The following is an 11,280-nucleotide window of genomic DNA, read 5'->3' as shown; positions in this document are numbered from 1 at the left end:
TGACTGCATCTCTCTGTGTGTGTTTTTCTAGAATGTGTTTTAAATTTGTTTTTATAGGTGGTTTTTATTCACAGAAAGTTTCAACTAATCCGAACCTTAGGATCATCAGTCTAAACACAAACTTATACTACGGCCCGGATGTCGTCACCCTGAATAAGACTGACCCAGCAAGTCAGTTTGAATGGCTAGAAAATACACTGAATGTCTCTCAGCAAAATAAGGAGAAGGTAGGTTTCATAGATCAAAAGCATCAGGGATAAAAGGAGGGTTGAATTTGTATATTTTTTAAACTTGAGGGGGGTCAGGTATTAATAAAAGTTAAAATTTGAAGATGTTTTCACATGAAACACCTTATGATTTATCTCTGTCATTGTTTGTTTTATTTTGTTTTCCTTTTAATGTTTTGAGAATTGATTAACATCAGTGGATATAAAAAGAGTCTAATATAAAGAACATTGTGACCACTGTCACAGTTACCTTATATTATCAACAGTGTAGTTTAGATGAGACAAGTGCAAACTAATAGTTTCCTAATTTCATCTTCTTTTGGTAATAAGAGTATATTTGCTTTCTAAATTTTAATTAATATACTTTTAATCTTGGGTATCTAAACGGCATTTAGTTATGACCAGTGTGCAAGAAGACTTCATCAGTCCTTGTGTTTCTTTCCCCAGGTGTACATCATAGCTCATATTCCAGTGGGGTATCTGCCCTATTCAATGAGCACTACAGCCATGAGAGAATACTATAATGAAAAATTGATAGACATTTTTAGAAAATACAGTAATATCATTACAGGACAATTTTATGGACACACGCACAGAGATAGCATTATGATTCTTTCAGATAAAGAAGGTAATCTGATGTTTTGTTTGTGTTTCCCCCATCCAGATTGCTAGAGTAAAGCCGAGAATCCCCAGTAATTTTTGCTGATTTAGCAAATTAAATATTTCCTGCAGTCGACCTGCCAACACTAGCTTTTACTTAATTACCTTCCATAATTGTATGGTGAGGGGCCAAATCATAGTGGGGCAGTTGGGTTTCTTCCTGTTAGCGCCACAGGACCGCTGTCCTTTGACTGCTGTCAACACAAAAGCCTTTGAAACCTTCAGATCACTCCAATTTTCTTTTAGATCCTCAAGTTTACAGAAATATCACTGTTTGATATTTACCTGNAAGCGTGATTTATTTTACCATTGGTTTAAAATAAAACATATTAAACTATTTTAAGTACTTATCGACATTGTTATCTACTCAGCCTTAAAAGAAAAAAAAAAAGGAAGGCTAAACTCTAGGATCAAAGGAAACAGTGATTATCTATGTGTAAAAATTTCATCTGCATGAGGGCAGAAAACTGAGTTAACAAAATAAGAATTCTGATTATATAGTAGTCAGCCAAGAGAAAAACCAATATGTATTTTTTTCAATAATTGGGGAACAGTTTTGAAATGCTGGTAGAAATTACCATTTTCCAGCATTTGATAGCTTTTTTTACTTAGAAAGAAATTTAGTTCTATGATATGTATAAAACATGGTGGCACTTTAATAAAATTCTTATTATGTCATTATTGGGATATTGTCTCAGGTACAGGTACAGAACAAACTAGTTTTGTATTTGTGTGTGTGTGTACTTGTAATAACTTGAATTATTTTAATAAAAAATTTCAAATATATAAAAGCAGAGAGAATGATGAAACAAACCCCCAGGTTCCATCACTTGTTTATTTAACGTCTATCAGGATTTTTCCACATTTACTTTACCTCTTCATTTTTAAGCCTTGCATTTTTTTCTGAAGTGTTTCAAAGTGAATCTCAAACAACAGATCTGTGTCAGCCCTACATGCTTCTGTATGCATTGCTAAAATATATAGGTAATTTACATAATCATAATACCATTAACTTACCTAAACAAAATCAATGCTAACTCTGGGGTATCATTTAATACCAGTCCATAATGAAAATTCCCCTATTATCTCAAAAGTATCTTTTTACAGTTGTTTCAAGTCAGGATCCATCAAGGACCAGACGTCATTTGGCTGTTATATCTGTTAATCTCTTAATCTGAAACTTGTTCATAATTTTAATGCAGTTAAACTCAGTTTCTAAAAGAATATGTTTATGTACATATGTTTTGTCCAGGAAATCCAATAAATTCTTTGTTTGTGGCTCCTGCTGTTACCCCAGTGAAGAGTGTTTTACAAAAACAGACCAACAATCCTGGTATCAGGCTATTTCAGTATGATCCTCGTGATTATAAATTATTGGTGAGTTGGCACAATTTTAAAACTGACCCCATACTTGTGCATGTCTTTGTAATTTTTATTACTTTACTTGAATGTTTTCGCTGCAGCCATGTGAGTTGTATTTCGTGTTAAAAATCTTACGTCTTCTTTTTTGTTTGGAATGTCAGTACTTTCTAAGTGTGAGTTTATGATGTCAGTCTTTAGAATGGTGTTTCTCTAAATCTCTTCTAAAGACTTCTCATTTGTTTAGAGGGAAGTTTCATTGGGTAGTGCCTTATCTGTAGACTTTGTATGCCTGTTGAAACTTTCACTAAGCCATATTGGTTATTAATTACTCTTCTTTAGAACACAGCTGTGAGGAAGAATATAGGTTCTGAACCCCTACTCTTTCATAAGCTGTCTTACATAACTTCTCGGTCCCAGTCTATGCTTCTGTAAAAGAGGGATTAAAGTATTACTTACTTCACCAAGTTGCTGTGAGAATTATATGAACAAACATATACAAAGCACTTAGAAAAATGCTTGGCTCATAGTAAGGGCTCAATAAATATTGGTTAAACATTTTGTAAAGAAAACAAGTTGAGTTGAACATTTATCTTTGTGACAAAAGTTCTGTGGAGCTTATATATGATTCTGTGCTTTAGATCAATTTAGCATCAAAAGGTTGTGCATTTAACTTATGGGTTGTGTCCCTTTCAACAAATATGATTTGAAAAGAATTTCTCAATTGAAGTCTCTATTAAGCTAACTAGATTTTTTTCCTAGAAAAATTTTAACAGGGGGTAGCTCTCATTTTCTAGAGCATGTTTTTACAAAGGAGGTAGGTCTAGGAAAATATAGTTTAATGTGTAAATATTAGATTAAAAAAGGAAATAAAATAATTAATAGATAAACTAGTCCAAAGGAATTCTTTTATAACTATTAGTTGCCTATTTTTGGATCTGAACCTCAGATACACACATACACATACACACACATATGTACATGTATGTATATGTGTATATATGTACCAACATCTAATGATGTTCCCTATAGAGCACTAAATAATTTTTTAAAGCGCAAAACAGTTTTTATAGTATGACTTCATTTTTTTAAAAACAGCCAGAAAGATAGTAAATGGGTACATATAGTCTAAATATTTATATTTGTTTTGTACATAAAGTCAAGAACAACACACCTACACTGAAGTGCTGGTAAATGTTTAACAACCTGTTCACTGGGGGAAGAAAACTCTTTGATTTGTAGTGTTTGCCAATTTCCATGATGTCAATACTTTCATCATGACCAATTTCAAGCTGCCAGTGTAACATCAACCAATTCACAGGATTCCTGAAAATTTGACAATCAGCTCTTGTGTGTTGGTACAAGACACCTCCAGCATACACTGATGTGTACAAAACTATTGGCAGTGGCTACTTCTGATGTATGTGAATTGAAGGCTTTGTATTTTGTATATCTCTCTATAGTTTAGCTTATTTTCTATTATATTCTTTCATTATTTTTAAGGTGAAAAAAGAATGTAGATCTTCTATCAGGATTCTTTTTGCTTAAAACCAAGTCTGACTTTTTTAATGACCGCAACTTTAAGAATGTCACATAAACCCTATTAAGGACTCCTCTTACTGTGCAGTACTTTACAAGCCAAAATGTGAACCAGGGTTTGTTACTGTTTTTAACCGTAGGATATGTTGCAGTTTTATTTGAACCTGACAGATGCTAATCTAAAGGGAGTAGCCAACTGGAAGCTGGAATATATCCTGACCCAGACCTACGACATTGAAGATTTGCAGCCAAAAAGTTTGCATGGATTAGCTAAGCAATTTGCAATCCCAGACAGTAAGAAATTTATAAAATACTATAATCACTTCTTTGTGAGTTATGACAGCAGTGTAATTTGCAACGCAGAATGTAAGGCCTTTCAGATTTGTGCAATTATGAATCTTGATCATAATTCCTATGCAGATTGCATCAAGCAATATTATGTAAGGCACGATCTATAGTATTTCACAACTTGTGTTCATAGAAAATGTAACATTGCTCTCTTTCTGAGATCAGTTTCTGGGAATTGTAAATCTTTGTGAGTTACTGAGTGGGCAAGCAGAATTCCTTTCTTTGCTTTCTTTTTTATGATTCCCAAGTGTAGATATTTTTAATATCATAAATTTTTATTACATTGGATATATTAAACTGCCCGTTACTGGAATGGTGTTCAAATGTAAATTTTCTGTCTTCCAGTTTATATAATTATATATCTAATTTATACTCTTGTTGACCTTGTCATTTTTATAATAAAGCAAATGATTTTTCTTTATGGTGAATTATTTTTAATAAGATAATTTTCAGTCTTTTAATTGACTCTTGTTAAAACCTCATGTGTAAACTGAGGTTCAAGCTGTTTAACTCTCATATGTAAACTGAGGGTAACACTATTTACATGCATCACCTCTTGGGAAAACGCAAAAGTCTCATTAGGGCTCTGAGACTATGCAACATGGGACATGTGTTGCCTCACTGTTCACTCTGTGACTGAACAGGAGTGCTCGTTAGTACTGCTAACTTTTAAGGAAGAGAATGTCACAAGTTGTACTTATTGTAACTGCAGCCTTAGGCCAAGGCCTGGGTCCTAGTCCAGTGCCTGACACTTGGTAAATAATTGTTGAAATGAATTGAAAGGTGTGAGTATTTCCCTAAGAAGTATACTAGGATGCAGTGGTGGCATTTTCTTGGTTACAATTTTCTGCGAGAGGATAAAAATTAGCTTTCATTTCATGGGGTTGTTTTTAGAGTTCTCCTGTGGTTGTTTGCTTCTCAACAGCTTTTCGCCAGCTGTTGTTTGCTTCCAGGCTAAGTGGGAGAACTAAAGTAGAAGAGGAGAGAAGGAGGCTGAGAGATTTAAGGAAAGAGATGGTTGTATGCCCCGATACATTGGTTTGCTGGAAAAGACATTCAACCAGCAGCCTCAGGTTAATCAGTAAGGAGAGTGGAACTCATTCAACCTTCTGACTGGTTTGACTTCATATAAAGAACGACTTGTAGATATAAGAGCTCATCATAATGAAACCAAATTAGCTTGATTTCCAGAGGGCTGAGAACATGAATATTACAAAATATTATTACAATATTATATCTAAGAAACTTAATATTCGTTAGGTAAACATTTGTTTTATATAAGAAATGGTTAATTAGTATGTTTTAGAGGTGAGAATGCTGAAAAAGAGCGAAAATTCATTGTTATAAAATCATCACATCATATAGAAATCATGCTACATGCAATTATATTTAAGTTGATACTGTCAGATGACTACATCATGTATTTACGTATTCTTATACTTCATGGACAGAAGTTTTTAAGAAAACAGTTTTGTCCGGGCCGGCCGAGTGGCTCAGTTGGTTAAGAGCTCGCTCTAAGAGTTTGAGCTCTGAGCAACAGCGGTTCGATTCCCAGCCCGAGCTGAGCAGCCGCTGAGCTGCCAACAAGTGGCACGATGGCTCAGCTTAAAAAAAGAAAACAGGTTTATATCATATAAAGAAAATTGTTGAAAACCAAAGATGGTGTGAGCTGACTTAGACACTGATTCCCAGCACTGTATTAAACGAGCTTGAACTTGCAAGATTATTGTGGGTTAAATTATTGCATCTTCTGGGAATTTGGGGCAGTGAACATTTATGGTCCTTCTCACATTATTCTACAGTTTAAAAATTTTAATACTTTAATACCTTTTTGTATTAAGTTTACTTTTACCTTAAAATAGAAATAAATGATCTTTAAGTTGGAGTAACATTTAGGTATGTTATCAGTAGTTAAATGAACTTTTCAATTCTGTAATCAGCATATTATGATTATTTATTGTGGTTTATCTCAGATTATGTTCAATTATATAATAAATGTTATGTCCACAGTAAAACTTGTGTTTAAGACTTTTATTAAAAATACAGCTAACATACAATATTAGTTTCAGATGTACATGATAGTTATTCAACATTTATATACCTAAGTAAGTGATTACCATGATGAGTCCAGCAACCATCTGACACTGTATTATGTTATCACAGTATTATTGACTATATTCCCTATGCTGTACATTATATATATCCCCATGACCTATTTGTTTTATACCTGGAAATTTGGGTCTCTTATTTCCCTTTCCCTTTCCCCCCTTTTTAAAATTTGTCAATTACAGTTGATATTCAGTATTATTTTATATTAATTTCAGGTGTGTAGCATAGCAGTTAGACATTTATGAAGTGATCCTTCTGACAAGTCTAGTACCCACCTGGCACAATACATAGTTATTACCATATCATTGACTATATTCTCTGGACTTTACTTTACATCCCTACGACTACTTTGTAACTACCAATTTGTACATAATCCCTTCACCTTTTTCACCCTGTTCCCCAACCTCCTCCTATCTATCATCCCAATAAATCTAGTACCCATCTGACACCATACATAGTTATTACAATATTATTGACTATATCCATTATGGTATAACCTACATCCCCATAGCTACTTTGTAACACCCAATTTGTACTTTTTACCATACCCCTGACCCCCCTCCCATCTGGCAACCATCAAAATGTTTTCTGTGTCTATGAGTTTGTTTCTGTTTTGTTGGTTAATTTTGTTCTTTAGAGTCCACATACATATAAGCAAAATCACATTGCATCTGTTTTTCACTGTCTGACATGCTCCACTCAGCACAACACCCTCTAGGTCCATCCATGCTGCCACGGATGTCAAGAACCCATTCCCTTCCATGGCTAAGCACTATTCCATTGTATATATGTACCACCTCCTCTTTATCCATTCATCTATCAACAGACATTCAGGCTGCTTCCATCTCTTGGCCATTGTAAATAATGCTGCAATGAACATATGGATGCACACATTCCCTTGAAGTAGTGTTTTGGGTTTCTTTGGATAAGTACCCTTAATTAGGATTATTGGGTCCTTCATTATCTTTTGTTATAGCCTTTGTTTTAAAGTCTATTTTGTCTGTTATAAGTATTGCTACTCCAACTTTTTTTGTTTTTTTGTTTTTTATTTCCATTTTCATGAAATATCTTTTTCTATCCCTTTACTTTCTGTCTCTATGTGTCTTTCTATCCGAAGTGAGTCTCTTGTAGGCAGCATATGTAAGAGTTTTGTTTTCTTATTCATTCAGCCCTCCTTTGTCTTTTGATTGAAACATTTAATCCATTTATATGGAAAGAAATTATTGATAGATATGTAGCTATTGTCATTTTATTATTCATAATTTTTATTTCTTTTTTCCACCTTAAGTTCCTCTAACATTCCTTGTAATGCTGGTTTGGTGGTGATGAACTCATTTAGCTTTTTCTTGTCTGGGAAGCTCTTTATCTGTTCTTTGATTTTAAATACTAGCCTTGCTGGGTAGCATAGTCTTGGTTGTATGTCCTTGCTTTCCATCACATTGAATAGTTTGTGCCAATCCCTTCTGGCCTACAAAGTGTCTGTTGAGAAATCAGCTCTGTCTTATGGGAGTTTTCATAAGTTACTGGTTACTTTTCTCTTGCTGCTTTTAGGATTCTCTCTTTAACATTTGCCATTCTAATTATAATGTGTCTAAGGTGTGGGCCTGTTTGGGTTCATCCTGTCTGGGACTCTCTGTGTTTGTATGTCTATTTCCTTTGCCTGGTTAGGAAAGTTTTCCATCCTTATTTCTTCAAATAGGTTCTCAGTCTCTTGCTTTTTTTCTTCTCCTTCTGGTACTTTTGTGATGTGAATGTTGCTACATTTGATATTGTCCCAGAGGTCTCTGTTTTTTTTTATTCGTTTTTTTTTTTTTTTTGCTGTTCCAATTGGGTGTTTTCTGCTACCTTGTCTTCCAAATTGCTGATTCAGTCTTCTGCTTCATGTAGTCTGCTGGTGATTCATTCTAATGCATTCTTCATTTCCGTTCTTGTATTCTTCACTTCTGACTTTTTTTTTTTATGGTTTCTGTGTCCTTTTTTTAGTGTTTGCAATCTCTTTGTTAAAGCTCTCCCTAAGCTCCTAGAGCATCCTTATAACCACTGTTTTGAACTCTGTCTCTGGTAGGATGCTTGCCCCCATTTTGTTTAGTTCTTTTTCTAGATTTTTCTCCTGTTCTTTCATTTGGGATGCATTTCTTTGTTTCCTCATTTTGGCTGCCTCCCTGTGTTTGTTTTCATGTATTAGGTAGATCTGCTATGTCTCCCAGTCATCTGCTATGTCTGGCCAACTGGTCTCATGTAGTAGGTGTCCTGTGGGGCCCAGTGGCACAGAGTCCCTGGTCACCTGAGCTGGGTATTCCAAAAGTGTCCCTTATGTGGGTTGTGTGTGCTGTCCTGTTATAGTTGAGCCTTGATTGCTACTGGCACATCGGTGGGTGGGATTGACCCTCAGGCTGACTGGCTGTGGGGTTTGGCCACGTCCACAGCTTATGGGCTGCTGTGTGGGAGGCTTATCCCACTGAGTGGGATTCGCCCCAGTGAGCTCTGGTAACTGGTGAGATGACCCTTTTTGTGTGCCACTTGTGGGGCAAATTGGGCAGTGCTCTGCTCTGGAATGAAGCCACTCTCCAAGTATATTGTTTCTGGGGCCTCCTGGGAGGGTCTCTAGTGCAGGGCCAGGTCACAACCACTGTCTGTGGCTGGTAGGAGCTACAAAGTGACCCTTGGTTGTTTGCTGCATGTGTTAAACCTGGAGGTGTGTGGGAGAGTGACTCTGCAAACCAAGAATGGCCTGGGGTAACTCACCAGTACCAGGCCTGGGGTAACTCAGCACAAAGCCAGGACACCTGGAGGCCTGCTGCCACCTGCCGGCTCCCTTAAGGTTCAGGTGCTGATAAAGCCTCATTTGGTACATGAATTGGGTGAGGCAGGGTTTCAGGGAGTACTAGAGTGGGAAGAGTTATGGTTACCCAGTTAATGTAGACTCTGGTTTGGTGACAGTCTTGAGCATGGAGTGACTCAGCAAAAGTCTCAGAGCACACTGAGGCCATTCATGGCCCATCTGGAGCCCATGTACTCTGATAGGTTTTTAAGAAAGAGTGCAATGGACTTTATTTTCAGAGACCTAATTAATGGGAAGCTGTGACTCATGTCACAAAATGGAAGTGTCAGAAATACTGACAACTATATTACAAAGATGTCCACATAAGTCTTTAATATTTGAGAAGAATGATGAAAATTACTGAAATGATTGCTTTGCCTAAAATCATGTATTTATATAAACATGGATAGGGTCATCACACTATAGAAAGAAAACCAATTTCTGATTAGTCTGTCAGGCAGATTTTATTATTTCGATGACTAATATTGAGGTGCCTGTCAGATACTTCCAAAATCCTTTTTTTATCAATGTCTTTTAAAAGCATTTATTCTCAGATCACTCACACAGCAATTGAACTGTGCTTGGAACAATGACTAGAGTTACACGGAGCATTCTGCTCTAGTGTTCATTTGTCTTATTTCCTGTTGAGCCCTTCATGTTGCTGCCATGTGATGTCAAAGGACTACAGCAACAGCCTGAGGTAGTTTCTGTTCACCTGACAATTCATTAATATATTTTTCTCTTAAAATCTAACTGTAATCTTTAGCTGAAGTATATGTGATTTCTTATAATCCTTTGTTTGGGAAGGGCTGGTAGCATTAATGTTAGGACATATAGATATTGAAATCACTGAAAATTAAAAGTCATTTAAAATTTCTAAAATGCCATCTACTCATTATTACATTTTAATGGACATGTTAGCTACAAAATATTTCATTTGGAAACTATAGGCTTTAGAAGCAAATGAGGATCTTTTCAATGAGTGCATTTAAGGTGGTATTCATCTTCTTCAGTTGCGAATAATAGGCCACAGAATATTAAATTGAGGGCTCCTTTTTTAGAAGCCATAATATGTTTGTTTAAGTTACTCATATGTTCAACAATTATTTTATGGAAAAGGGAAGAGTGCATTCATACATTTATTTATCAAATATTTTCTTCATGCCTTTTATGTGCAGGGCTGGTGCTAGGTATGGGGGTACAAAGGTAATTGAAACATGAAGCAAAGGGGAGGCATACACATAAATGGATAATTTAACAATCATTGTGCTCACTACAAAAAATAAACGGTCATTAGATGATGTGATGGAGGTGGTAGCTAATGCTAAAGTGGTAATCCTATTGCAACATATAAGTGTATCAAATCAACATGTACTCAAACTTACATGATGTTAGATGTCAGTTATATCTCAATGAAGCTGGGGAAAAACTGGCTATCAGGCTAAGAGGATCACAATCCAGAAATTATATCCACCTGTAGAATTCATATCAGAAACTCAAAATAGGCAGAATGAAATACCTGGTTCAGACATTTTTCTGAACCAGGTATTTTTATGCCAATCAGTGCTGCAATTGAGTTTGAAGTGGATTTGAGTGGAACAGAAGCATTTTATGTGAAGGATTTAAGAGGATTTATATTTTACTTAATAATAATGAAAAACTTGCTCATCCCCCCCAAAATTAATATAGTAGATAAATCTTACTGATTTGCTGTCTCATTTTTCCTGATCATTTGCAGTTATGAGTTCCTGTTTTTGCATTCAATTAAGGATTTTAACAAGGTTTCTAAATTTATTTTTTGTTTTTTTGTGATTAATTATTTTAGAAATATAGCTCCCTCTGGGTCTGAGACTCTGTTTTTTTTTTTCCTTTTGCTGTGTTAGTTTTGTATAATATGCAAGATGGAATTTTTGTCATGCAGTTCAAATGGGGTAAACCTACTAGTAGTAGTTCTGGATTTTACCAAGAGAAACAAGACAGTTTTCTCATCTGTTAAACAGGTGCTAATAACACTTCACAAAGAATGTTGTTGTGTGTCAATTTTTGTAAAGCATGTAAATTAATGTCTGGCACATAAGTGCTACAAAAATGTAGGTAAATAAAATTAAATAATCTTTACCCTTGATCCCATGCAGTTTTCCATGAGTACTGTGAACTGACCTAAGTCAACTTACTCTTGGCTTCTTTTTGGCAGATAATGGTAGCCCCTCTCCCCAC

At 35.4% G+C, this 11,280-nt stretch overlaps 1 protein-coding gene across 1 annotated transcript; it reads left to right on the top strand.

The window, feature by feature from the left end:
* The first annotated feature begins 25 nt into the window (after positions 1-25).
* On the top strand, positions 26-4,554 carry SMPDL3A (sphingomyelin phosphodiesterase acid like 3A). Its single transcript, XM_019630801.1, has 4 exons — positions 26-227; positions 675-855; positions 2,140-2,264; positions 3,926-4,554. Exons 1-4 carry the CDS (start codon positions 33-35, stop codon positions 4,241-4,243), a joined length of 819 nt encoding a protein of 272 aa, XP_019486346.1. The 5' UTR covers positions 26-32; the 3' UTR covers positions 4,244-4,554.
* The last annotated feature ends 6,726 nt before the right edge of the window (positions 4,555-11,280 follow it).

This window comes from Hipposideros armiger, unplaced genomic scaffold, assembly GCF_001890085.2.
Source record: "Hipposideros armiger isolate ML-2016 unplaced genomic scaffold, ASM189008v1 scaffold_948, whole genome shotgun sequence".
Lineage (NCBI taxonomy): Eukaryota > Metazoa > Chordata > Mammalia > Chiroptera > Hipposideridae > Hipposideros > Hipposideros armiger.
This window is presented reverse-complemented; position numbering and strand designations above follow the sequence as displayed.

Bases quoted from the DNA above. Each gene is read 5' to 3' on its own strand.
- SMPDL3A (XM_019630801.1), top strand. From the start codon at position 33: ATGTGTTTTAAATTTGTTTTTATAGGTGGTTTTTATTCACAGAAAGTT. The intron at 228-674 runs GTAGGTTTCATA...TTCTTTCCCCAG, and splicing joins CTCAGCAAAATAAGGAGAAG to GTGTACATCATAGCTCATAT. The intron at 856-2,139 runs GTAATCTGATGT...TGTTTTGTCCAG, and splicing joins GATTCTTTCAGATAAAGAAG to GAAATCCAATAAATTCTTTG.